This window comes from Colobus angolensis, unplaced genomic scaffold (genome assembly GCF_000951035.1).
Source record: "Colobus angolensis palliatus isolate OR3802 unplaced genomic scaffold, Cang.pa_1.0 Scaffold62, whole genome shotgun sequence".
In the NCBI taxonomy this organism is placed as follows: Eukaryota; Metazoa; Chordata; class Mammalia; order Primates; family Cercopithecidae; genus Colobus; species Colobus angolensis.
In genome coordinates, this window is record NW_012119821.1 from 224,935 (window position 1) to 251,752 (window position 26,818).

The 26,818-nt window shown below is 48.3% G+C and overlaps 1 protein-coding gene across 2 annotated transcripts in view; it reads right to left on the reverse strand.

Moving 5' to 3' along the window:
- The window catches only part of MCC (mutated in colorectal cancers), a 471,854-nt gene that overhangs the window by 24,089 nt on the left and 420,947 nt on the right, over nucleotides 1–26,818 (reverse strand). For both annotated transcript variants that reach the window (XM_011963646.1, XM_011963647.1), the window contains 5 exons: nucleotides 25,349–25,489; nucleotides 22,069–22,172; nucleotides 17,965–18,148; nucleotides 6,901–7,135; nucleotides 1,429–1,635 (listed from right to left, as the gene is read on the reverse strand). In XM_011963646.1, coding sequence (XP_011819036.1) covers nucleotides 1,429–1,635; nucleotides 6,901–7,135; nucleotides 17,965–18,148; nucleotides 22,069–22,172; nucleotides 25,349–25,489 — 871 coding nt within the window. The remainder of the gene's footprint in view (nucleotides 1–1,428; nucleotides 1,636–6,900; nucleotides 7,136–17,964; nucleotides 18,149–22,068; nucleotides 22,173–25,348; nucleotides 25,490–26,818) is intronic.

The window sequence follows — 26,818 nt, forward strand, 5'->3', positions numbered from 1 at the left end:
AACAAATGGGGGTCAAGAGAAGCTTGCATTATTAGGAATAGAAAAATATGATGCACAGAATATAGAGGACCCTTGGACAAGGGATATAATTCTTTAGAGTCCACAGTTATTTTTTTTTCCAATGCAGTATTTGGAAAATTCTGAGATACAGGATAATGGAATGAACTTGGATTCCAGAAAAAAAAAACACCTAGGGGCTGATAAGAGAGTGAGTTTGCAAAATTCTATCACCAGACAGCCCACTTTCAGATGATGCAGACTTCGTAACCCAAGGCTTCCTTCCTCCTCCTCTGCCGGCAGGCTGCTTCCTGCTTACCACCCTGTGACGGCAGCAATGCCAGCAGGAAGGAGTCAAGGAGGAAATGCAGTGGAAGGAAGAGAGCCCGTTAGTGCATCTCGGCTAAGTCCCAATTCTGCCATTTCTCAGCTGTGAGACTCCTGACTTCTGTGAGCCTGACTTCTCTCCTGTAAATGGGGATAACGTTCTTTCCTCAGACCTGTGAGACTTAAGGGCAACAATAAATGCAACCATTGGTACAGAAGTACTGCAGCTCCCCCTTCACTGTGGTTTTGCTTTCTGAGGTTTCAGTTACTCAAGGTCAACTATGGTCTGAAAACATTAAATGGGAAATTCTAGAAATAAACAATAAGTTTTAAATTGTGCACCATTCTGAGCAGCGTGATGAAACTTTGCACTGTCCTGCGCCATCCCACCTGAGCTACAAATCATTCCTTAGTCCAGCATAGCCACAGTGCAGACACTCCCCACCCATCTGTCATTTAGTAGCTGCCTCGGTTATCAGATCGACTGTCAGTGTCACACTGCTTGTGTTCAAGTAACCCTTACGTCATGTAATAATAGCCCCAAAGTGCAACAGTAATGATGCTGACATATTGTTATAATTATTCTATTAATATTTTATTAGTTGTTATTAATCTCTGACTGTGCCTAATTTATAAATTAAACTTCATCACAGGTATGTATATATAGGGGAAAACGTAGAATATATAAGGGTTCAGTATTATCTGTGGTTTCAGGCATCCATGGGGGATTTTGGATCGCATCCCCTGTGGATAAAGGGGGCACTATTGTACCGATAAACCAACAAATGAGGGCTGCCGTGTGACAGAGGCTTAGATGAAGGAGGTGAGACCAATATCAGTGGACGGCTGCAGAGATCACCCCTCTGATGTGACTGTGATATGTGAAAAGGTTTCAACTACTATATAAAGTGAGATTTGGTATTTCTAAAATGTAGATTGGTTTCGTTACACTCAAAATGTCACCTTCTTAGATACCTACGAATGGCCTGTGTTCCTATGCAAATACAAGAACTGAGGCAGCAGGGTGGTGAGGCGTGGCCAGTGGTCACTGGGCAGTCAGGGAGGCCTGAGCCTAAGGGTGTCCCCAAGCCACTCCGGCCCTACCTTGCTGGGTTTGTCTTTGCCACCGCTGCTAGTGGAGCTGAGGGACCGCATCCGCTGCTCCTTCTGCTCCTCCACCTCGGACTTCAGGTGCTCAATGTGCACCAGGTAGGCCTGCTCCTGGGCCTCCCGCGTGCTCAGCTTCAGCTCCAGGGCCTTCTTCTCTTTCTCCAGTAGATAGAGCTGGGCCTTCAGCTCGGCCATCTCCTCCTACAGAGCAAGGAACACAGAGCACATGAGGCACCCACGATCTGAGAGCAGAGCTGGCTGCTGCCAAGTGGGTGGGTGGGGGGTCCCCGGCTATGACCCACAGGCCCGCGGTACAGTTATCACTTTGAAGTTGGCAGTAAGATGAGTGGGAGGAGACATGGCACCTGTCACCACACTTCTGAAGGAATGACGTGTGGATAAGGCCATGCACTTTGTCAGTCTATGGACTAGACCTGAGACAAAAGGGTAGAAGTTACAGGCAAGTAGATTGTGGTTCAATATAGGAAAAAGCTTTCTAACAAACAGAGCCCCCACACAGGCCCACGGGTCTCAATGGAAATCCATTCTCTGGTCTGCAGAGACTGAGCTGCACCTGCCAGAGGCTGTAAAGTCACCTATCCATGGAAGACCTCTTCTGGCCAAGTCCCTTCCAATTCCCATTTTGGTTTCCACAGCACCAACCACATATTTAACCATTCCCACGGCACCTTTGTTGCCCCATAGCTGGGCCAGGCAGGCGGCAAATGCCTGCAGCAGCATCAACCTCTGGCTCTTGCCTACTTCTCAGGGCCCAAATGAAATAAACAGAAACAGCATCCTTCACAGGTGACTGCTCATCAGACAACTTCTAAAAGTATCCTAAGCACTCAAATGAGAGCAACGAGTGGAGAGTAAGAAGTGAATCCAAAATAGGACAGTGCCATCCTGGGACCAGGAGTCAACAACAATGACAGCCACTAGCCTTTACTGAGCACGTGGTACCGTGCTAAGTGTTCACATGACATGGCTCATTTCATCTTCCCAACCTGGGGTAGGTATTGCGACTATCTCCATTGACAGATGGGAAACCGAGGCACACAGAGGGAAATTCCCCTGCCCATGGCTACTGGGTAAGCTGTGGAGCCAGAGACTGCAGCTGAGCTGTCTAGCTCAGAGCTCTACCGCCTCCCTCCCTTTCAAGGTGAGCCCACGCATGATTCTTCTCCCCACACTTCTGATGGAGGGTGACTCCACCAGCCCACGGCCACCAGGTACAGCCTTCCCAGCCCACCTTGAGACGAACTCACCTGAGGTTAGTTCAGGTTCTGGCCACCCCTGAAGTGACCCTGCTGAGGTAATTAGTCACAGGCCTGGTGCACTCTCCTGGGTAAGCTGGACTGGCGGGTGGATATTTTCACTCTCTAGTGTGGGGAAATAGCTAGAGGGCACCCCTCAAGAGGGACGTTAGTCAATGTGCTCAGTAAACCACTCAGAACACACCAACCTTCTTTTCCCTAAATATCAGACATAAATGCCAGAATGAAAGGTATGCCACGCCCAGAACCTTCGGATCTTTTGCCATCGGAAGCAGGATTCTGAAGGTTCCGGCAACACTGCATACTGAGCTCAGGTGATGGTCGCTTCCAGAACAAACATATAAGTGCATGCTTGAAGGAAGGAAAGAGAAACCCATGGATGCCAGAAATGAAGCGGGAACTCTGCCAGAGGGAACGGCAAGGAGGGTACACGCTGGCCAGCAAGGCGCCAGACTGTCTTCGGGCCCCCTACCTGGGGGCTTACTGTTACCCAAGGCCAGGGCGTGGCCTCTGAGGCAGAGAGCCACAGCTCAGACCCCTATGGGAGCAGGATTCTCAATAGGCTGCCCAGAATAAGACACTAGAAAACTTCCTTTCTGGAGATGTGGCAAGTAAGCTTGTCATCTCTCAGGCTCTGGGTGGGAAAAGAAAATCTCTTTCGAGGAATTAAACCTCAAGCTCGCGTCATGTGTAGGTGTGGTATAGGAATCCTGAGCCAAGAACCTAACAAAAACCAGTCTTCAACCTCAGAAACTGATGAGTCCCAACAGATCTAAACACAGAACCACTCTGCAGGGACATCCGCAACCCAGGATCCACAGGGCCTCACAGAAGATGTCTCCACGGAGGACGAGCTGGTGCTTAATGAGGATGAATCAGCACAGACGCAAAAAGGAAGAGTCAGCATTTACAAGAAGCAGAAACAACAACGTGGAAAACTAGAAAACAAAGATTTAAAACAAAGAGATACAGGAGTCATAATGAAGGGATAATACGTTCAAAAAGGAAGAGAAAGCCAGGCCTGGTGCCTCACACCTATAATCCCAGCACTTTGGGAGGCTGAGGTGCGTGGATGACTTGAGCCCAGGAGTTTGAGACTGGCCTGGGCAACAGAGTGAGACCCCGTTTCTACAAAAAAAAAAAAAAACTTGGCCGGGCGCGGTGGCTCAAGCCTGTAATCCCAGCACTTTGGGAGGCCGAGACGGGCAGATCACGAGATCAGGAGATCGAGACCATCCTGGCTAACACGGTGAAACCCCGTCTCTACTAAAAAAAAATACAAAAAACTAGCCGGGCGAGGTGGTGGGCACCTGTAGTCCCAGTTACTCGGGAGGCTGAGGCAGGAGAATGGCGTAAACCCGGGAGGCGGAGCTTGCAGTGAGCTGAAATCCGGCCACTGCACTCCAGCCTGGGTGACAGAGCAAGACTCCATCTCAAAAATAAATAAATAAATAAATAAATAAAAAATAAAAAATCAGCTGGGTAGGCCAGTGCATTCCTGTAGTCCCAGCTACTCGGGAGGCTGAGGCAGAAGGATCACTTCCAGCCCCAGGGCAAGGCTACAGTGAGCCATGACTGCATCACTGCACTCCAGCCTGGGCAACACAGTGAGACCCTGTTTCAAAACAACAAACAAACAACAACAAAAAGAAGAATGGACTCGAAAAGGAGCCAAGCAGATCATCTAGAAACAAAAGGTATTACAAAAACAGAAACTTGAATTTCTCAGCAGTTGGATCCTAGAAAATGGTGAAAATCCAACATAACCTGCTGGATAATGGATTTGGTATGGGTGAGCACACATCCTGAAGCAGACTGGGAGGGACTCAGAGGAAAAGGAGATGACTCTGATGTTTGGCCTTCAAGAAAGTCACAGGGAACCAAGCCAGATGCTAGTAATGGCTGCCCTGGATTGTTCTCCTCCCAGCTTTTCTACTTTTTTAGAAAATTTCTAAGATCAGCACACATTTTATTTTCAAGTGGCAAAGGGAGTATTAGAACTTTTATTCCAACAAAAATGTCTTTCTTGGCTAGAATACCAGTAAATTTATCACCCTACATATTGGCCAATTTTAAAAAGGAAATCCTTAGTCTTTGGCCAAAAGAAACACAATGTTTGGAATAAATGATGTAAGGGGTGCCTCAGGGCTTGTGCCACAGGGTGCAAGAATCTGCAAAGAGGGCTCCCGGTTGGATGATGGACCCAAGGCCGGCTCATAGGCAACGACAGGTGGAATCAGCCAAAGCAGCGTGAGGATTCTCCAGAGAGAGGCCGGGATGGGAGCTGGGTGGCTGGATGAAGATGAGCCAGTTTGGAAATCACAGGGGTGGGGGTGGGAGGTGAGATTCTAGCATCTGTTACCACTGCCTAGTGTCTTCCCAAACTTCACCCAAATTCTAGCTCAAGAAGCTCCCAAGGACAGGGCTGTGCTGAGTGAGTCACCCCTGAGGGTGTCAGGACGGCTGCTGCCGCCAGCTCCCCTCCACTCCGCAGAGATGGTGCGACCAGGGCGTTGTTTTCTCCTGCTGCAGACAGTACTGATCCCAAAAGGAGCCATTAACTCAGCACTGCCATGACCCGCTCTGGCTTGCTAGACTCCAGTTCCTGACCATGACCTGGCTTCTGCCAGAGAACAACCCCCCCCATCTTCACTTCTGGCATGGCAGAATCTGAGGCCGTGCAAATTCAGGCCTTTGCTCACAGGAGAGTGGCATGTGGAAAGCAGGTTAGGGCCGGCAGCAGAGTCATGTGCTGACCCTAGATCTGCAGGAGCAGCTCCAGGCAGGTTCCCACTTGTGCTGTAGTCTGAGACGCAGAGTGCGGTGACATGGAACCATGCTCCGAGCAGGCTGTTCTTCTGTTCCCACTCCACCTGTGTGTGCTGCAGTACAGTCCTGACGCTAACTACGTGGAGTTCGTGCAGACCTCACAGGTCAAGGGCAGAGTCTTCCACAGGCTGCCCTCCCTTCAGATGCTGGCCCCAAGTCTCCAGCAGGATGGGCCCCTGGCCACTTACACTTCTGACTGCCTTGTCTACAAATTCGGGGGAACCCACAACCCCTCTGAGGGTCAGTAATTTGCTAAAACATCTTGCAGAACGAAGGAAAGCACTATCTTTATGATTACTGTTCTACTATAAGAGGGTACGAGCAAGGCAAAGGCTGAGAGTCCCAAACGCAGATATTCTGGGCCCTCTCCCTGCTGAATCAGGGTGTGTCGCCCTCCGGTTCACCAACCAGGAAGCTTCTCTGAGCTTCAGGTCCAGAGTTTTTATCAAGGCTCCATTACACAAGTAAGACTGATGAAATCACCGGCCACAGGATGGAACTCAATCTCTGGCTCTCTTCTCCTCCCCGGAGGTCAGGTGGCTGAAAGTCCCATCCTCCATCACACACCTGGCCCTTCCGGTGACCAGCCCACATTCTGAAGCTATCTAGGACTCACCATAAGTCACCTCATCAGCATCACAAAGACGCCCCTAGCACAGCAAGAAACCCCAAAGGTTTCTGAAACTCTGTCGCAGAACCAAGGACAAATATCAGATATGCTCTTACTTATACCAGAGCTGCCTTCTGAAAGCAGGTACCAGGTGAAGGGCTGACGTCTGGCACTCCACACCAGAAACAGGCAAAGTGGTGCCCTGCTGTAGGGATGGCAGTTTAACCACTTCCCAGCAGGGGACACCTGAAACACTGACCTCGACAGCACGGCACACCTTCACTGGAGGGCACTGCGGTCTGAGCAGGCTCGACATTGCAGCAAAGGTACAGGATGTCAGGAAATCGGGGCTCTCGGCCAAACTCTACAACTGGCCTCACCCTGTTCTCCCCCTGCCGGGAGTTAACATCAGCATCAGCAACCCAAGACATACTTGCAAGCATTCTTGAGATTAGGGGTCAATTTAGATGGACAGAGGCTCCACCCTGCAGAGGTCTGCTCCCAAGTTGGGCTGGGACACCCTGAGAAATCCCTTAGAATTCAACTCCCCTGTCCAGAAACACCCAGCCCAAGTGATCCCCAGACATAGTGAAACCAGCTCTGTCTACAAACAAGGGTCTGGCTCTTCTCTGGGCAGAGGTGACTCAACAGGAGGGGTTGATTCCTCCTCATCTGCTGGACCTGCTTTCAGAGGTCGATTCGATTTCCTCCTGGTGGCAGCCTAGTGCACGGGGCCCGCCCACCACATACCTTCATGGCCATGAGTTCCTGCATCAGCACTGCGTTTTCCAGGTCCAGCCTCTGGCTGTCTCCCCGGGGCTTGACGTCATAGCTAAGAGGATCAATGTGGATGCTTTCCAGCTCCAGCATGGTCAGCTTGACCGCAGCCCTGTCGTTCTTGAGCTGCTGGATATAATCCTTCAGCCTCTGCTCATCTTCTTTAGTGAACTCAGTGTCGCAACTACTGGCTGTGGAGCTGGTTGTGCTGAGGAAGAAGAAGGAAGAAAGACCCACCACCCTGTGGCATTCCAAGTTATGGCGAATAGATCTTTTCTCTTCACTCTTCTCCACATTCCCTCTCCCCGCTGTCATTTAGATGGTAATCCAAAAATAAGTGTGCCTCGCAGCATAGGAAAATAACTTTTAGGAGAGAATGAAGTATGAAGAATAACCGATGTTTACACTCTTTGACGCAACACTGTGGACTCTGGAAATGAATTTCTAAGGAAGTAATTCCACAGAAGCAAAAAGATACACATAACAGAGGAATATAATCTGAAATACAGTTTAGTGAATTATCACACCTATCAAAAGGAGGGAAATCATGTGGACATTACAGCGATCACTGTAATACGTGAAATTATAGTGATATTGACAATGGTGGTGGTATTTTGAGGAAACAGGTTAAAAGATAATATTTATGTAATAAAAAAGATATTCATGTGGTCAGAACTTAAAAAAGGGATATTTAAGGCAACAGAAGTTGAAGCACAAAACACCTATGGCGTGATCCACGGTACGTGTCACACGCTCACACACGCGTGCAGGTATCCCAGGCTGTGGCAGCTGTCCCTGCGGAACAGCACCGAAGGGGGCTGTTTTGCTGTGATTACTTCTGTTGTTTGCAACATGTACCACGAAAAACACAGGGGTGCACAACACAGCAATAATCACTTTGGGAGTGGGGTACCCTAGGCCTCCACAGCATCGTCTGAGAATAGTGTCCACTACAGGGGACTCCGGCTGGCCCAAGGGCCCTTGGCAGCCCAAGGTGAATTGTGACCGGGCAGGGAGCCCCCAGTTGAACCCCAGGCCTGTGGCGGCCCGGGAAGGTTTCTAGGGGACCAAACCATCGGGAAACGGGGAGCGCCACTGGAAAACGGAGGCCACGGCTCTCAAGTGGACTCTGGCCTTTTCCAGCAGTGGGCAGGCTGCTCCCGTGCCTCTGAATAAGGCCCACTCCCCTCGGTCGAGGACTCTGAGGCCAGTGTGCGCCAACAGCAGTTTCTCTGCACTTGCACCGGGCCTCCCTAGGCTTGACTTGTCCCTCATGGAACTGGTCTGAAGATGGCAGAGGAACAAGCAGAGGCCTACTGACCTCGCATCAAAACAGGCCAGGCTGTGTGGTCATGCCTGTTGCTACAGATTTGGAAAGTGAAGCTCACAGACATCAGGGGCCAGCCGAATCATGCGGCTGGAAAGAGGTGCAACTAGACTTGGGCACAGCCTCATCCCACAGCCCTGTCCTCGTCCCCAGAATCCTGTAGTTAGAAGCTATGCCAGGGGCCAGGAGTGATCTCCACAGGCTGCTAGATGCCACAAATCCAGGTCTGCACTCCTCGTCTCACGCTGCAAAAGGGTAACAGCCAGGACCCCAACTCAGTAGGGGTAGTCCCCACAGCCTAGACATGAGTGAGGGCAGGCCCATTCTTGTACATGACACATGGCTACGAAAACAAGGCTTCCGGGGAGAGAACAGCTGAACAGAGATGGTGGCTGGAGCCTTGCTGTTCATAGAAGGGACAGGCTACCCTAGGGCTTGGGGTGCTCTTCAAGTCAGAGAACCCCTTCTAGATGGGAAACCCCTGAGCAACAGAAACCCTTTGGGGCTGCACCTCACTGCCTCTGTCCCATCAGGACGGGTGGGAAGTCCCTTGGAGACAAGGTGAGCAAGATCAGCCTGACCATTCAACACCACCTCTTCAGAGGCTGTGCCCGCTAAGTTTCCGTGTCAGCTGGGCTGGGCTCTGTGCACAGCTGCTTGGTCAACCACTAGGTTAGGCATTGCTGTGAAGGTGTTTGCTCCATGTGAGTACCATTAAAATCAAGACACTGCAGGCTGACTGTTTCCACACGGTGAGGGAACCTCATCTAATCAGAGAGGCCTCAAGGGAAGAGAAAGATGCCCCAAGAGGGAAGAAATTCTTCCCCCAGATAGCTTTCAGACACCAGACTGCAACATCAACCCTTCCCTGGGTCTCTAGCCTGAGCTGCAGACTTCAGATTTGCCAGCTCCATTATCAAACGGGCCAATTCCTTAAAATAAATCACTGTTTGTGATTTACTAGATATCTGTATCAAGAGATCGATCTTGATCTCTCTCTTTATATCTAGGTATAGATCTCTCCATGTAGATCCATCTCCCATCGGTTCTGATTTACGTGCTATCTTTATGTGTGACCCAAGTGTCTTACATACTTGGAATATTCCCTGTCTTCTCATCTCTAAAATGAAGGTAATCATAGTATATGCTTCATAAAGTCAGGGTAAGGAATAAATGAGGTAAACTTAGAAGTGTTTGTAATAGCAAAGACATGGAATCAACCTAAATGCCCATCAGTGATAGGCTGGATAAAGAAAATGTGGCACATATATACCATGAATACTATGTAGCCATAAAAAAAGAATGAGGTCATGTCATTTGCAGAAACATGAATGAAGCTGGAGGCCATTATCCTTAGTAAACTAATGTGGAAACGGAAAACCAAATACACATGTTCTTACTTATAAGTGGGAGCTAAATGATGAGAACACATGAACACATAGAGGGGAACAACAAACAATGGGCCTACTTGAGGGTACAGAATAGGAGGAGGGAGAGGACTGGAAAAAATAACTAATGTGTACTAGGCTCAATACCTGGGTGATAAAATAATCTATACAACAAACCTCCATGACATGAGTTTACTTGTGTGACAACCCTGCATATGTACCCCTGAACTTCAAAGTTAAAAAAAATTAGAAGTGTTTGGAACAGTGCCCAGTGCACAGTAAGCACTCAATAAACACAGAAGCTATCATTCATCTGTTCAAGAAATATTGGAGTGCCAACTATGGGGTCCTGGAAAAATCCCTGCCCTCAAGGAACTCATATTCTAATAGAGGAGGCCGGGAAGTGAAATACACAGTCCATGAAAGGGTGAAAAATGAAGCAGGGAAGAGGTGTGGGGAGTGCAGAGTGAGCATGGGTTATTATTTGTGATTGAGTTGCAGGGAAGGCCTGCGTGAGCCAGTGACATTAGGGTGGATCCAAGGGAGGCGAGAGAGGGAGCTACGTGGATGTTTGCAGGACACAGTCAATGCAAAGGCTCTAGGCGGGGAGTGCAGCCAGCAGAACGAGATGGTGGCTGAAGCAGAGTTAGGCAGGGGAGAGAAAGGAGGCGATGTGGTCAGAGAGGGCGTGTGTGGGAGGGGCCAGGTGCCAGGTCACATAGCGTTTTGTAAGGGCTGTGTCTTTTTCTCTAGGGTTAGGGTGGAGGCCATTGGGGGTTTTAACTGGGAGGGATGGGATCTGCCTTATTGTTATAACAGGATCGCTCTGGCCTCTAGGGTGAGGAGAGATGTAGGTAGGCCAGGTCAGAGGTGGGGTGCACCTCGGGAGCTACAGCAACAATTCCAGGGAGAGATGCTAGCAGCTTGCAGCAAGGTGGGAGCAGGGAAGGCAGGGAGAAGGATAAAAATGACTACTGATCATCAGCATTACGTTTTCTCAAGCTATATTTTAAAAAGAATGAGGGGGAGAAGCAGCAACATCCTGCAGCTGCAACATTTCACAGACTATTCCACAGGGAAACGAGGCAGCTCAAGGGAAGTGCAAAGACAGCAAACCGCGCCCACAGCAGAGGGCACTGAGGAGCTGGGCTGTGCATCGCGGGACCCAGCCAAAGGACTCTCATCTCAGTGAAGGCCTGTCTGCCTGCAACTGGCTCAGCGGCAGGCACGCCTTGCACAAAACCCCCAAGCAGAGCTCGGGAGCTCACCTTCACAGATCGTCAACACTGATGTGGAGGGACAGGCATCTAATGTTCCCCAGGTGAACGAGTGACAAAATTAGAGCAAACTCAAGTACTGGCACTGTTTGCAAAGCATTCCACAGACAGGGCTGAGGGTGGAGATGTGCTCACAGCCTCGGCATGTTTAGACAGCGTGGCGCTGGCAGACAGCAGCGCTTCTCTTCCAGTTACTTGGGAGGTTTCAGGAATGAAATCCTTCCTTGTAAAGCTGGGACACAGGGTGTGGGGTTTACTTACACCTCTTGTCTTTCATTAAAAATTATTTTGAAAAATTTCAAACCTATGGAAAAACACAGAATAACTAACACCTGTGTGTTTACCACCCACGAGACATTGTGGTATATTTTCTTCAGACTACTTTTTGGGAAATATAAATTTATACCCGAAACACCTTTTGTTGACTTTCATGTAAAATAAAAATCACAAAATTCAAAGAGCAGTAAAAGCCAGCATTCTCTAATTACCCTGCAGGAACTGAAGTGATAATATTTTGGCAGATTTTCCATTTACAGGACTGGTCTACCCCAGCAGTTCTCCAAGAGGGGTCCTGGGCTGGCCGCACCAGCAGCACCTGGGGACTTGCTAGAAATGCACATTCTGGGGCCCGCCGTCAAGACCTCCAGAGTCAATGACTCTGGAGGTGAGGCCCAGCAATCTGTGTTTTAATATATCCTCTAGGCAGCTCTGACGCACGCTCAGGTGTGAGAAGCACTGGTCTCCCCCTCAGGCTAAGGGGGCATTTGCTCAGTAGCCTGTGAGGTGACTGGACGTACCCAGGTTTTCTAGGTAGAGGCGACGGTGCTCCTGGCTGCCCTGGTGGCTGTCAGGGTCTATGAGCAGGTCTCTGATGTCAGTCAGATCTGGATAAATGTTCCTCCTCTGCCACTTACTTGCTTTATGGCCCAGAGTAAATTACCCAATGTTTCTGGGCTGCAGCAAATAGGAATACTAAGGGTTCCTGCCTCACTAAGTTGTGGAAAGGATACGGCAGGCCCTGAAGCAGGCAGCTGGTGCTGCCACACAGTACCTGTCCTGTGGGAGGAGGAGGGACAGGTGGCCACTTTCCTGATGACTTTGCCAACAGTCCCACAACACCTAACACCCCCAACACCAGACTCAGAGATCCCCTAAGCTGTCGGCCGTCTGCAGGTCATCCAGAATTTCTTCATCCCAGGGAGAACAAAAGCCACCAGTGGTTGACTGGACTTGAGAAATCACCTAGCCCTGTCGGGGAACACGAACACAGGCAGGCAGAGACTGCCAGGCGCTGCCACCCTTAGGGCCCGGAGCCTGGTCCGTGGCAGGCAGGGAAGGCTTTTGTTTTACCCTCTTTGCTATAAGTATGGTTTTCAAAGAGGAAGGAAATAAGAAAAAAAAAAATAACAAAAGATCTCAGTCCACAGATCTTACCCTGTTGGAAACACAGAGCTTTAAAATGCTTTTAGTGGATGAAGTTTAATTTCAAGATAAACCTCACAGCCCCTCCGGCTTCCCTCTCCCACTTCCAGGACAGCAGCGGGGAACAGATCAGGCGAGGTTAATTACAATTCTGCTTTGAGCTCTTAACGTCTCAGTGAGGAATATGATTATGACAATGTAGGGGAGGGAAGCCACTGGCCTTTTCTCTGGCCTCACAGACAAAGGCGCTGGCGGTCTCCCGAGGGCCTGCTGCTAGCTGCTGGGCAAGGGTTAAGTCATCCATTAACTCTCCCGGCTTGGAATGCTGGATGATCTCAGTTGTCAAGGGGGAATCAATCACTTTCTGTGGCTGCATTATTCCTCTCCAGAACGGGAGACTGTCTGTGTTCTTTGAGAGTGACTGTGGGGGAAGGCTAATGACAAAAACCCTAGCCACACGTGTGTGTCTTGCTCTGGCTTCTTGAGGAGCTACTCTAGGATGTGTGGGTTTCTCCTTTCCGTGATGCCCTGCTGGAGCTCCCGTCACGCTGGCTTTCCTCTGCATCTGTTCACTGCCAGCAGCTCTTCCAGCACACAGCATATGCAGCAGGCCTGTAGTCTGGTGGGAATGTGGGGCTGGCTGGTCTGGGACGGTTTGGGCTGACCCACTCTCCACCTACGCTGCTGACTATGGGAGATGCTGTTCAAACCAGCTACTGATGTCGAACATCCTCTCTTCTATCCCTCTCTACCATGCCTCATCTCTGTCCTCAAGACAGCTCCTCAGCCTGCTCATTAGAAGAAAAATTCATTTTTCATAGCCTCCTCAGCTTGCCTTGGCAGAAGGCTAGAAGGACATTTCATTTATTTTGCCTTAAAAATCCGTGATGGCATTTTCCTGAAGTTTTCATCAACATCTTACTTGGCCCCAGCTGAGATCTGATTTCCATCAAGGAGCTGCTCATCTTTTTTTTTTTTTTGAGATGGAGTCTCACTCTGTTGCCCAGGCTGGAATGCAATAGCATGATCTCAGCTCACCACAACCTCTGCCTCCTGGGTTCAAGCAATTCTTCTGCCTCAGCCTCCTGAGTAGCTGGGACTACAGGCACGCACCACCATGCTGGCTAATTTTTGTGTTTTTAGTAGAGACAGGGTTTCACTACATTGGCCAGGGTGGTCTCAAACTCCTGACCTCATGATCCGTCCACCTCGGCGTCCCAAAGTGCCCCGCCCAGCAGCTCATTTTTAGAAGGAAAGTGCCCTGGGGGTGGGCATCTGTTTTGTTGAGCATTTGAAATTTATCTGAACAAGGGAGGTCAGTCCAGGTGACATTTCGCATTTAAGTCATTCCTAAGTGACCCCATTTCTTTAAGCAGAAGCTCAAGCCTTGGCAGCTTGCCTGTATCTTTTACTGTTGTGCTAAAAAATACAGTCTTTTCTATTTTTAATAAAATAATAAATACAATCTTTCACTGTTGTGTAAAAAAATACAAAAATTAGCAGGGTGTGGTGGTGGGTGCCTATAATCCCAGCTACTCGGGAGACTGAGGCAGGAGAATCACTTGAACCTGGGAGACGAAGGTCGCAGTGAGCCGAGATCACGCCACCGCACTCCAGCCTGGGCAACAGAGCGAGACTCCATCTCAAAAAATAAAAACAAAAGAAAAGAAAAAGAGATGTAGTCATGTTTTTAAAGATGTCGTGTTTTGGTACACTAAGTACCTGCCTTCCAAGCTCTTCTGCTGAGACTTATCCCTTTTCTTCTCCATCCCCAAGCTCCTGTGGAAACTGCCTTGGCCTTGTGCTGCCATGGCCGCAGAGGACCAGGATAGCCATCAGAGCCCAGCTGGGCAAGATGTCACTTTCCCAGGATTTTCTTACTTGACATCAGGGAAACCAGCCAGCTTTGTGTACAAATGCAGGTGGTGAGCTAGCTGGCTGGCTGTCACCTGGGGAAGGCTGCCCCCAAGAACAGGAAAGAGAACACAGGCTGCATGCAAGGGCCACACAGGCCAGACCTGAAGCCTGGTTCTGCTGCTGCTTTGTCTCAGGCAGCCCTCTGCCTGGGTATGCAGCTCGTGGGTGTGAGTTCTGATATCCTTCCAGTAAGACCCCTTTCCATTTAAGCTATCTGAGCACATTTCTGTTCTTTGCAACCATGCATCCTAACTAATAAACAATGCAGTTAAATCTGTGGGAATACACCCCAAACTGTTCCCAATGTCCTTTCCAGTGAGAGTCCCAGAATGGAGAACTTTATTATCCCATGCATTTTGCAATGCTGGGATTTTAATTGCTTAGTTTTACAACAAGCATACAGTTCTTTTGAAATCAAGAAGTTAGAGCTCACTAGAAAAAAACCATAAGAAGCATTTCATGTCTATATCTTGTTCTCATGGAACCTAAAAGGTAAGTGATGAGGACATTTGAGCAGGAGGACTGATCATAATGCTGTCATGTCGAGAATGTGTCTGGACTGAGTCTCTGGAGCTCACTAACACCATTAAGCATTGGTCCCAAGGACTTTGGATAGATTCTCCTGATACACGGATGGAAAGGCACCTCTCTTCAGTAAAGATGACTGTTTCAGCCGGATCTAGTCTGACTCTCATTCCTGAAGCTTACTGATGCCTGTTCTAACTATAGGTGGCTGTTTCAAAACACTCACCCTTTCAGTGGACGTTATTTCACTCTCCTCAACCATTTTTTCTGCCTCAATGAAACTTTATCTTAATCTAGACTAGTTCAAAGAGTGAGAGCTGGGCACCTCTTGAGCTCTGCTGCCATCCAGTCCAATTTGAGGATTACATCCCAGAGTGAGTAGCCACACAGGCAGCACCCCGGCTGCCTGGAAGTACCCAGAGGCTCACGGTAAGGCTGCAACCACCATTCTCACAGCTCTCCCCGATCCCCATCTGGTGCTGAGACAAGGGACTCAATTTCAGTCTCTGAGAGTGCAGACTTGCTGTGGCCGATCCCGTCTGGGCGACAGTTCCTTTGTGGACTGAGAGCGATGACTACGCTACACAGAAGGAGCTGAACCACGAGGCCTGCTGCAGAGGGTGGGCGTGTCCAAGGATTCTATTTCCACTTCCCAACGTCCTTGTGCCTCTTTGTCATATGTTGATAAAGCCACCCAGGCAATCAACCTAGTCACTCTGTCCATAAGACTATTACACTTTCTGATGAGGCCATGGCTATATTTTTCAGAATGAAATCGCACCGATCCTGGGCTCCTGCCAACAGTCAGCTGAGGGTTGGCTGTCACTTTTATTCTCCTTGCTGGTTAACTACCCCTCTGCTGCTCCTCTCTAAAACCATTAACCCTCCTGTCGTTAGGAGCTGCCTATGGGCTGCCAGAAATGCCGCTGGAGGTGCAATACTCAGCGTTCCTTTCCTGAACCCTTGAGGAGCAACTGATGGACACTCTGATTAGACCTCTTTAAGCTGGGTGGTTACAGTGGGGGGAAAGGGGATTTGCTGGGCCACATAAAGCTCCAACTCAGAAAGATCCTTTTCTTTATTTTCATAAACTTGACATGGGTGAATGTTTGAGCCAGAATAGCAAGATTTACAAACAAAATTACTATAATTATAATTATGAAAGGGGTCTAGTGGTTTGGGACTTTATTCTAAACCCACGTTTAACATAAAGCAGTCTAACTGCATCAGGTTCTAAGAATGTGGAGTGACAAATGAATGCCCCATGTGTGGTTCTTCTGTACTCAGAGCTGCTCTGATTTGGGCGGGAGGGTAAAAGTGATTTTTAAAGGAGAACTGGGTGAAACTGGAGCTAAAGCCCTCTGTACTTTGATGGGAAGACCCACTGGAGACCGAAATTAATTTAAGAACCATTCTTTGGTGAGGTTATCCTTGGAAACAGTGACTCTGTGTTTTGAATTTATCTCAATCTGCAGAAACATAGGATCCCAAATTAAATTTCTCTAAGAAAACAGTCTCAAAATCAAGGCTAACCTGTAAGTTCAAGTACTTCTAACAAATATTCAAAAGCTAAATAGATGGTGATAAAACTGTTCTCACTCCTGACTGGTTCTAAATTTGTCTCTGATTTAGAATAAAACCCCAAAATTCTTTTTGGGGGTAGGGAGGTTTGAACAAATGATCTGTGGCACAAACCTCATAAGCTACGGCAACAGCACACATTTCCTGTCAAGCAAATTCCTATGTTCACTAATGAAACAACACAGCATCACTGACAACATGAGAACTACATTTCTATACTGAACACACACACAAATTATAGATTACACACATCTGGAAGAGTCATTAAGAAGAGCATCTGCTTTCTGTGTTTACACAGTAGGATCTGGTTTTATGAAAAAAATTGTAATCTGTGCTTCACTGAATGAGACAATTGTTGCTAAAGTAAAGAAGACTCAAGTCCCGGTTGTTTGTGGGCACCTAGCTGAGCGTATTCCTGGGCAAGTCCCCTCCCCTGGGACACCTGGGCCAGTACAGGTAAATGGACGCACTGAGGGAGATGGTTGGTCCGACAGCGGGGAAAGAGAGAGGGAACATTCAGTTGCTTTCCAGCACCAAGAAAGCATCAGTGTTTCTCCTCTGGCTCCTAATAGTCAATGTATCTTTATGGAGTTCTGGTCGCTTAGACTGCAAGTAGACACTGTTTTGTTATATCATGAGATCCAATGTGGGAAGGGCAATATGCTTGGTGCTGAAGTCCTGGGTTCATGTCCAGGTTTCCCTCTTATCACCGGGCAGGTCACTGACATATCTCTTAGCCAAGGTTTCCTTACCTGTGAAAATGGGGTAAGTTACCCTTCCAAGTCTGTCACTATTTGGCAATGATGTAAGAATCTCTAACAAAGTGTCTTCTAGACTGAGGACTGGTAAATAAAGGGAAGGCATTCAAGTTTCTAGGGCTTTGATGGCAAGAAATGAGAAGATAAGTAGAAAGGGTTTCATTCTGACTCTCCATTCCCATCCAAAAGAATCAAATGATTTCAGCAAATTATGCTCAGCAAGGTCTTCGCTGCTCTCTTCCTCATCTTTTTCAAGCACCCACTTTAATTTCCTAGATTCATAGACAGTGAACTTGACCTCAGGTGCATGACTGAGTGCCTGTAAGCACATGCTGTGAATGCGGCATCATTCCATGAGGCAAAAGAGACGGGAGGAGAGGCTCTTGCCTGAGAAGAGCTTATAGAGGATGGAGGCACAAGAGGATGGGAGAGAGATGTCTGGAACTAGGATGGGCTGGGCTGGGCCTTGGGACCACAGGGACCATTGGCAGCAAACGGGTCTCGGCTACCCTAAGTGCTTCCTGGAAATGAAGAACAGAATAACACAGGAGAAAATGGATCCGACAGAAAGGTAGGTGTGCATCCATCTCTACCACTTTCCACAGCACATCTCTCCTCTCTCGACTGCAGTTCCCACATTGGCAAAGTGAGAGGGCCACTTTCTAACCCTTCTGTTCTGACCTTCTGACTCCTTTTTGAATGGAGCAGGCTGCAAGCCAGAATCTATGTCTGCCTTTTCCCAAGCCACACAGTCCCCAAGAGCTGGGTCACTGCACACCAAGTCCAGTGAACAGATGCCAGGTGGACACACGCCCGCCTCGGGGCAGAAGGCTGAGCATTACCTGGTGTGGCTGTTGGAGGAGAGGCTCTCCCAGGGTTGCACGCTGCAGCCGGCCACGGCAAAGGCTCCTCCACAGCTGCCATCCAGCTTCATAAGCAGGGCCTTGGCAGCGTTCTCAGCTGTCTTCCGGCAGTCATGAGCTCGCTTGAGCATTTGAGTGATGTTCTCATCCCCCGACTGGTCTCCTATGTGGCAGAGAAGCCAATGGATTAATCAACACAGGCCTGGACAAGGCACGCCTGGGACTGACTGTGCATAATTAACTCTCAGTTACTCAGGGCAGAGGTGGCGCTGTGGAGGGGCATCAGCAGTGCCCAGCCGAAGAGAAGATCTGTGTTCTGGGCCTGGCACTGTCACTTAGAAGCTACACATGGGAAGGTTATTTCTCTGCTCTTTCTCTGGGCTCCCCTGGGCTCAGGGACAAATGTAGGAGTTGGCAAATGGGATCCACCACATTTCTGTTTCCAGCTCTAACATGCCCTGATTTTTCTAATGATGCCGGATCCTGGCTTCTCCTCCCATCCAGCCACAAGTCTACCATGTGGCCATTCCTCTGTGCACTGGCACTTCCCTGTGAATGAGGGAGGGAGACACTGGGGCAAAACTGTGCCATCTTTCTACATGTCTACAGCTTTGATTAGAGCCCTGTGTGGGGGCAAGAGAGACAAAAATTAACGGTTCAGACGAGAGCTTTAGATCAGCTCTGTATTATATATACCGATGCCACCCTTGACCCTTCTCTTGGCTTGGTAATCGTGGTGAACTCAAATGCCTCCAGGAGCCAGGAAACTGGGCTAGTGCAGAACATCAGGGTGTGGTGGGCACTCGCACAGACCAGGCAGTGAAGTCCCTGCCCAAAATGTTCACATTGCTATTGTGTTTTAAAACTGTGCTGGAAAAGACACAGTTAGATAGTGAAAAGACCATGGGTGCCTGAGCTGAGGTGGGAGGACTGCTTGAACCTAGGAGTTCAAATACAGCCTTGGTAACAGAGCAAGACCCTGTCTCCAAAACGATAACAAGAACAACAGCAACAACAATGGTTGCCAGGGGATGGGGGTGGAGGAGGAATGAATAGGTGGAGCCAGAGAATGTTTGGGGCAGTGAAACTACTCTGTATGATACTATCGTGGCGGACTCAAGTTATTATACGTTGGCCCAAACCCAAGAATGTACAGGACCAAGAGTGAGCCCTGATGTACATACACTATGGGCTGTGGGTGATGATGATGTGTGACTGTAGGTTCATCACTTGTAACTAATATACTACCTTGATGGGGGATGTTGAAAATGGGGGAGGCTGCGCATGTTGAGGGTTGGAGGCATATGGGAAATCTCTGTACCTTCCTCTCAGTTTTGCTGTGAACCTAAAACTGCTCTAAGAAACAACGTCTTAAAAAAACAAAACAAAACAGAAAGTGCGCTGGCTGAACAAATCACTAGTTGGCTACCTGTACAGCACAGATGCGGGCTCTTCCAAATATTTTAAAATGAAATCTTACGCCAAAGCATACAAAATGCTATCCTAACATACAAACAAGATAAACATGGAATCGGATGAAGTGGGCAGAAGTGGGAGACGCTCAGAGTCCCACCCTCCAACCCCACTGCCCAGGCCCAGAGAAACTCCTCTAGCTTCCCAGGGCACAGTTTGAAAACCACTGGTCTAAAGCATCTGTGAATGAAAGAATGAACAAAATGAATGCCTGTGACATCAACATGAAACAAAGAAAAGACCCACAATCACAGACCCTGTGGGTGCATGTCACAAACGAGTTCTTGCTTTGCTGTGCGGCAGCTCTACAGCATGATGGGGCCGTATGACGGGCCAGCTGCTGCTGTCAGCAGAATGCAAGGGCGAGGCTGAACGGGGAACTGCTAAAAATCAAGTCCGCCCTCAGCACTACAGACAATGGGCAGGAAATGGGGTGGACCCATTCCGCAGGCCAAAAATCCCTGGAACTCCCTCCTGTCATTTCTCTGACAACCTTCATGTCTCACTTCTCTCCATGAGCAAGACATTTTACATATATCTCACCACTGACCGCTGTTTGGAAGCAGGCATGACATTACTGACTGGCTCATCTTACAAATGTATACATGAGCTTCCCAGTATTAGGTAAATACAAAGCATTTCATTATTGATTTTGAATATTTAAAAGGCAGATTTAGTTAAGCTCTTTCAGCTCCTACACCAAATAACTGCACTGAGTAGGTACATGCCTCATGAAAGGTACCTTGTGAGGCCGAAACAGGTTTAAGACACGCCTCTGATACCAACTGGAAATACACAGATTGACTTTTTTCCTTTAATTTATCATTTTTCTTAATACGTGTATTAATTTTAAAAAAACTTGACAGCTGCCCAAGATCAGTTTAGGATCTGTTTCATATAAGGAGTAAAGTTTTATGGTTCAGTTAAAAGACCCTGAAAAATGAGGTTTCTAATGGAAATGCTGGCAGAGTTTCTACTTCTGGGCTGGGCTGGTAATACTATTAAAAAAAAACCAGAGGGAGGAGCAGAGCATGGCTCTCCATACAAATGAAGTCGTGCTCCTTTGTTGGATCACTTGGATATGAAGCAGGAAATTAATACCCAGGATACTTTCCTTCCTTCAGTTTGGCTTCAGATTCCTGTGCAAATCGAAACTGAAGGAGGAAACACACGTGAGTGTGCGTTGCAAAAGCAAGCCCCCAGGCAAGGGGGGTGGAGTAGGGAAGAAGGACAGGAGGGTGCATTCAGAAGGTGCCTGGATGGTGACCTCCTTGCAGGGTGTATCCTGGATGGACAAGTCCTAATGGGAGCTCACAGCAGAAAGCTGGTCCATGGCAGAGGCCTGGCCACACACATGGGAATGCCTGGCCTGCCCACACCACCCATCTTTGGCTCTGTAGTGACCTGGCCACCTTGGCTTTCAGTTTACTTGCTGTTGCCTCTCCGAAGGCTAAGGGGGTGTCTGGGGCTTAGCTCTGCATGGAGAGATGGCCACCTTTCTTCTTGGGTCTCTCTTTCCTCTTAGCACTGTTTCTGCTACAGTCCTCACATCACATCACTGCAGGCTCAGAGCCACAATCACTGGCCACATTTTAGCAAATGCTGCTGCTTCCTAGAATGACAAGCTTGTGTCTGTCCCAGTTAGATACTCCTTCCACCTTACTCAAAATTGAGGGAGAGAAGTGAGCGGGTAGTGCAGATCTCAAGGTACAGGTCAGGCCAACAGGGCACAGGATCCCCGGGGCTGGGGGAAGGACGGGCACAGGAAAGCGAGGTGGGTGAACATTGTGTGATGCTGACACGAGCAGGGGGTGAAACTACTTCTTCTTTATTTGTAAGACACCTGGAGACCTGGCAGGGGAAACCCATGTTTCAAAACTACTCAAAAGCTGGGTGCAGTGGCTTATGCCTGTAATCCCAGTACTCTGGGAGGCTGAGGCAGGTGGATCACCTGAGGTCAGGAGTTCAAGACCAGCTTGACCATCATGGTGAAACTCTGTCTCTACTAAAAATACAAAATTAGCTGGGCATGGTGGCATATGTCTGTAATCCCAGCTACTTGGGAGGCTGAGGCAGGAGGATGCTTGAACCCAGGAGGTGAAGGTTGCAGTGAGCCAAGATTGCACCACTGCACTCTAGCCTGGACAACAAGAGCAAAATTCCACCTCAAAACCAACAAACAAAAAAACAACTACTGCTCAAAGAGATAAATTTGGAGAAGCTCAGCCAATGAAACGAGACGAGGTGAAGGCCACGTGGCAGCAGCATGCGCCTTGACAACAGGCATCAGAGAGGCAGCTGTGGACGTTCCGGCCCCTTTCATCGCTGATGCGGCCCCAGCTCCATCTGGCCCCACTGTCAGCCCAGGAGAATGCAGCTCCTAAGAAGGCTTGTTTGTTTTAACTTGTCTGCTCTTCTGTTTCCACTCTAGTTCTTGCTGCATTCAACATAAACAATTTACCCACTCAGTCATGAGGAAAAACGAAAAACACACTTGACAACCAAATTTTGTGTTGTCAGGAGATGATTCAATGCCAGCCGCTGAGACAAGGGCAGGAGCAAAGGAGGCAGGGAGACAGGAGGAGGAAGGGGGACTCCGGAGACACTTACCAGGGGAGGACCCCACGCCTGCCGCTCGGAACTGCCCCAGGATGAGGCTCTGCTCACTCTCCGCCAGCGCCAGGAGGAGTTCATAGGCTTCGATGCACTGCTCGCTGAAACAAAGCACACGTGGCCTCAGCCCTGGCAGGGAACAGCCGACACCTTCAATGTGGCGCAGGTTCCTGCGCAGGAGGCAGCTCAGGTGCTGTCTGGGCCTCACTCTCCACACAGGCAAGGAAACCACCCATGAATATTCCCAGGTCAAGGCCAGTGGCTTGCTCTTTCATTTGGCCTTTTTATTTTTAAACCTTTTTTTTGTTGTTGTTGAGACGGAGTCTCGCTCTGTGGCCCAGGCTGGAGTGCAGTGGCCGGATCTCAGCTCACTGCAAGCTCCGCCTCCCGGGTTCACGCCATTCTCCTGCCTCAGCCTCCCGAGGAGCTGGGACTACAGGCGCCCGCCACGTCGCCCGGCTAGTTTTTTGTATTTTTCAGTAGAGACGGGGTTTCACCGTGTTAGCCAGGATGGTCTCGATCTCCTGACCTCGTGGTCCGCCCGTCTCGGCCTCCCAAAGTGCTGGGATTACAGGCGTGAGCCACCGCGCCCGGCCTATTTTTAAACTTTTAACTTGGTTCTGGAAAAATACAACAGAAACAATAGAGGTGGGAGAGGCAAGTGTGTCATCCCCTCAGTGACCAGCTGAAAGGACCACGTGACTCCCTTGTGGCAGGCCGGGCAGGCAGTCCCGCTGAGCCCACACCCTGGTGTCCACACCCTTGTGCTGTCCCCCATTCGCACTGGACCAGGGTTGGTCTGTGTGACCAAAGCGACAGTAGGTCACTTCCAGAAGAGCTTACTAAAAAGCCCTGACTTCCATCTTGGTCATTCTCTCTCCCTTCACCCTCTCTCGGACCATCCTCCCTGGAGCAGGCCAGCTGTCGTGTCTTGAAGACTCTCAGGCAGCCCTATGGAGAGGTCTACTTGGGGAGTAATGCCTAAGGCCTCCAGCCAACAGCCATGTGAGAGGGCCTTCTTAGAGCAGATCCTCCAGGCTCCCGCTGAGGTCTCAGATGGTACAGTCCTGGCTGACAGCTTGACCAGAATCTCACGAGAGATCCTAAGCCAGGACCACCTACTAAGCCACCCCAGGTTCCTGATCCTTGAAATTGTGATGCAGTAAGTGATTAGTCATACAACAATAGGTAACTAATATAACATCCCACAAGGAGATGGCTTTGACCTAGACCTGCACTATTCAATATAGTATCTACTAGCCACAAATAGCTACTTAAATTGAAAACATTTTGAGCTAAATAAAATGAAAAAGTCCATTCCTCCATTGCAGTAGCCACACTTCATATGTTCAGTAGCCATACATGGCTAGTGGTTACCATATTGGGCAGTGCATGTAGAGAACAGTTCCATCACCACAGAAAAGTTCTATCGGATTCTCATAAAACCAGAAGTGCTTAAAATGTCTCACGAAACATTCTTAGGCCTTCACAAAATCTCTGACAAGAGTTTGAGTTTGGATTTCTAGGAAGAGGAAACATAGGCACTCTTCCATCATTCATTGGGCAAACAAGGTAAAATATCAAAGAAGAGTTCCTTCCCTGCAGCCTGAGACCCACGTGGCCCACGGCCACACAAGAGGTGGAGCATGTGCACAGCATCCTCAGGGGCCCAGATAACATGCCTACAGTAGGAACATTTCCTCTTTAAGAAAGTAACCATCTAGCTTCTTCAAGCTGAACAGGGGATGTGTTGCCTCATTTAGTCAATAATTTGTTTTGATTGCCTGTATTTTCACTGTCCTTTACTAACAGTTAAGACCAACAGCTGAAATGCTAGACCTAGGTGCTTCCAGTTCCTAGTTTCAAAGGCAGTTCATATTCCAGACATGTGAGGACACTTCCTTATCCATGAGGTTGTACTAATGTGGAGAAAGACCTTTCGGCTCAAAGGCAGATTGTGGGCGGACAGCAGCCAGCTTCAAGGGTTATCACAGATGGGTTATCTGCTTGCTTTGCTGTCTGTAAACCAGAATGACTGCTTTGTAGCTTTGGTCTCATTTATTTTGCTTTGATTATTTCCTGAATAAACAAGAATGTTTCTTAAAACAATACCAAACTTTTAGAGGATGCTAAGTGTACGATATAGTCAACTACTCTGAGGCCTTGGCAAATACGCTTAAGTGGTAATGCTAATAAAAGAAACGTATGATGATAATAATAAGGGATAGTTTTGCAGCTTTAAACAAACAGTAATTTAAAAACAGATAAATTTCAAAGTGATGAGGCAAAAAAAAAAAGCGGTCCGTTCAAATTACAACTTGCTCACCAATGAGTGAATTGTAGTTATTTAAACTGGCTTGTTCTCATGACAAAAAATCAGCAGCATGCCTGAAGAGCCAGGAAAATATTCATATCCTTTGACCTACAGTTCCTGCTGCCGGATTTTATCCAGAGGAAAATATTCAAAAGAATGAAGATCTTATCTGCGTTAAATTATTCATCATAGAATTATTTTTAATATTAAAAGTCTAAATGCCCTTTAGAAAAGTGAGTAAATTAACAACATAAAAACTTGATGGAGGGGTTACGGGAATAAATAGAGGCTATTAAAAGCAACATTTTACAACTACAACAAAGAAATAGAATGCACTAGATTTATAGCAATGTAAATTACATATGAATATGAATAAAAATCTGCAAGAACACATGAACATGTAACACACCAAAAAATCGATATTTTGAGTGATAGTACCCAAATGAAATAATCTTTAAAATGAATATGGGCCGGGCGCGGTGGCTCAAGCCTGTAATCCCAGCACTTTGGGAGGCCGAGACGGGCGAATCACGAGGTCAGGAGATCGAGACCATCCTGGCTAACCCGGTGAAACCCCATCTCTACTAAAAAATACAAAAAACCAAGCCGGGCGAGGTGGCGGCGCCTATAGTCCCAGCTACTCGGGAGGCTGAGGCAGGAGAATGGCGTAAACCCGGGAGGCAGAGCTTGCAGTGAGCTGAGATCCGGCCACTGCACTCCAGCCTGGGTGACAGAGTGAGACTCCGTCTCAGGAAAAAAAAAAAAAAGATGAATATGCTATAGGAGAAATATACCTGTTTACTAACATCATATTCATTGCTCTTAGCTATCTGCTGGTCCAAACCGCCAGATAGGCCTTCTAGAAGCCCATTTCCTGCTTTTATTCTGGAGGGTGCTCTGGATGCATTTCTACCCTGAAGTAGCTCCAAACATCCCAGTGTGTGCCTTGTGCTGTTTTCCTACCTGTACTGCAAGGCCAGCCTCAGCGCCGTGGCGTTGGATTCGTATTTTCCCACCAGCATGCTCATCCTCTCCGCATTGCTTTTACATTCCTCCAGGGTTATGGTCAGGAGATCATTTTGGGATTTGAGGTGCTCAATCCGGCTACAAAGGAACAAAAATCAGTTTCACACTAGGGTTACAATTAATTTGCCAATATTTCAGTTGTCTCATTTATGTTCAGGCCAGAAAAGCATGCTAGGATGTGGGCTTGTCAGATTAGTAGCTGACACAGTATTTTGTCAAAGAAGCAACTCTACATAAAAGTATCACTAAACTCGGTGTGAATTACAAATAAAAAATAAGCTCCCTGGTTAAAAATAAGACCCCCCAGCCATTGCCACGCTCACTCTAGGTCTAGCATGAGCAGGGCACAGTGCTAGGCTCTGGAGATATTCCAAGGAAAGAAGACAGCTGTGCAACCTCCAGGTCCCTATCATGTGGAACGCCTGGTGGGCTTAGATAAGTCACCCTCCACGTGCAGGGATGAAAAGCAGCATCACAGCAGTCATGGCTATCTGTTAAGCCTTTGCTTTAGTGATTCTCCCAGTAGCCCTTTCAATTAAGTATTGTTATTCCCATTTCAGATGAGGAGATGGAGGCCCAGAACATGAAGTATCTTGCCCTGGGATTTGAACCAGATCCCATCCTCATACATCACAAACTACAGAGAGAACCAAAGGATGAATCAGTGAGTGAATAGGAACCGCCCCGGCGGCCTTTAAGTGGGAAATGGACCAGGAGCTGTAGATTGTACCCAAAGTTCCTTTCGGGTTACATAGTCTAGCAGCTCTAACTAGTGGTAGGATAAGCATTGGGAACTTGAAGTTTTACAAGATTCAGAACTGTAGATTCAGGGCAAATGAGTTTGTGGCAAAGTCAGCAAACAAATGAATAACGTAATCCTTCAGCTTCCCCATTTTCCATCTCAGGGCACAGATGCTCTTGATGCCACAATTCATTTTCCATGGGACACATCTATTTGTAGTGCTCTGATCACTAAGTCTTAAAGAGAAAGAGCTTCACACACACAAACTGCAAGTGACTTGAAATGTTAAGGGGTTTGGAAGCCATTAGCTTCAAGGAAAAATCTTAGACTCACGCCTTGGAGCAGAATATGGAGACACCTGGTGAATGTAGACGAACTGAGATCACTGCCAGGCTCTGGCCACTCCAAGGTCATTTGAAGGTAAGGTGCTATAAGAATGCTTGTCTGCCCTGTTCACGTTAAGACTTCTTGAAAAGAGTCCCCATTTCCCCCTCTCATTTACTTTTCTTATTTTTTTGAGACGGAGTCTCGCTCTGTCGCCCAGGCTGGAGTGCAGTGGCCGGATCTCAGCTCACTGCAAGCTCTGCCCCCCGGGTTCCCGCCGTTCTCCTGCCTCAGCCTCCCAGGTAGCTGGGACTACAGGCGCTAACCACCACGCCCGGCTA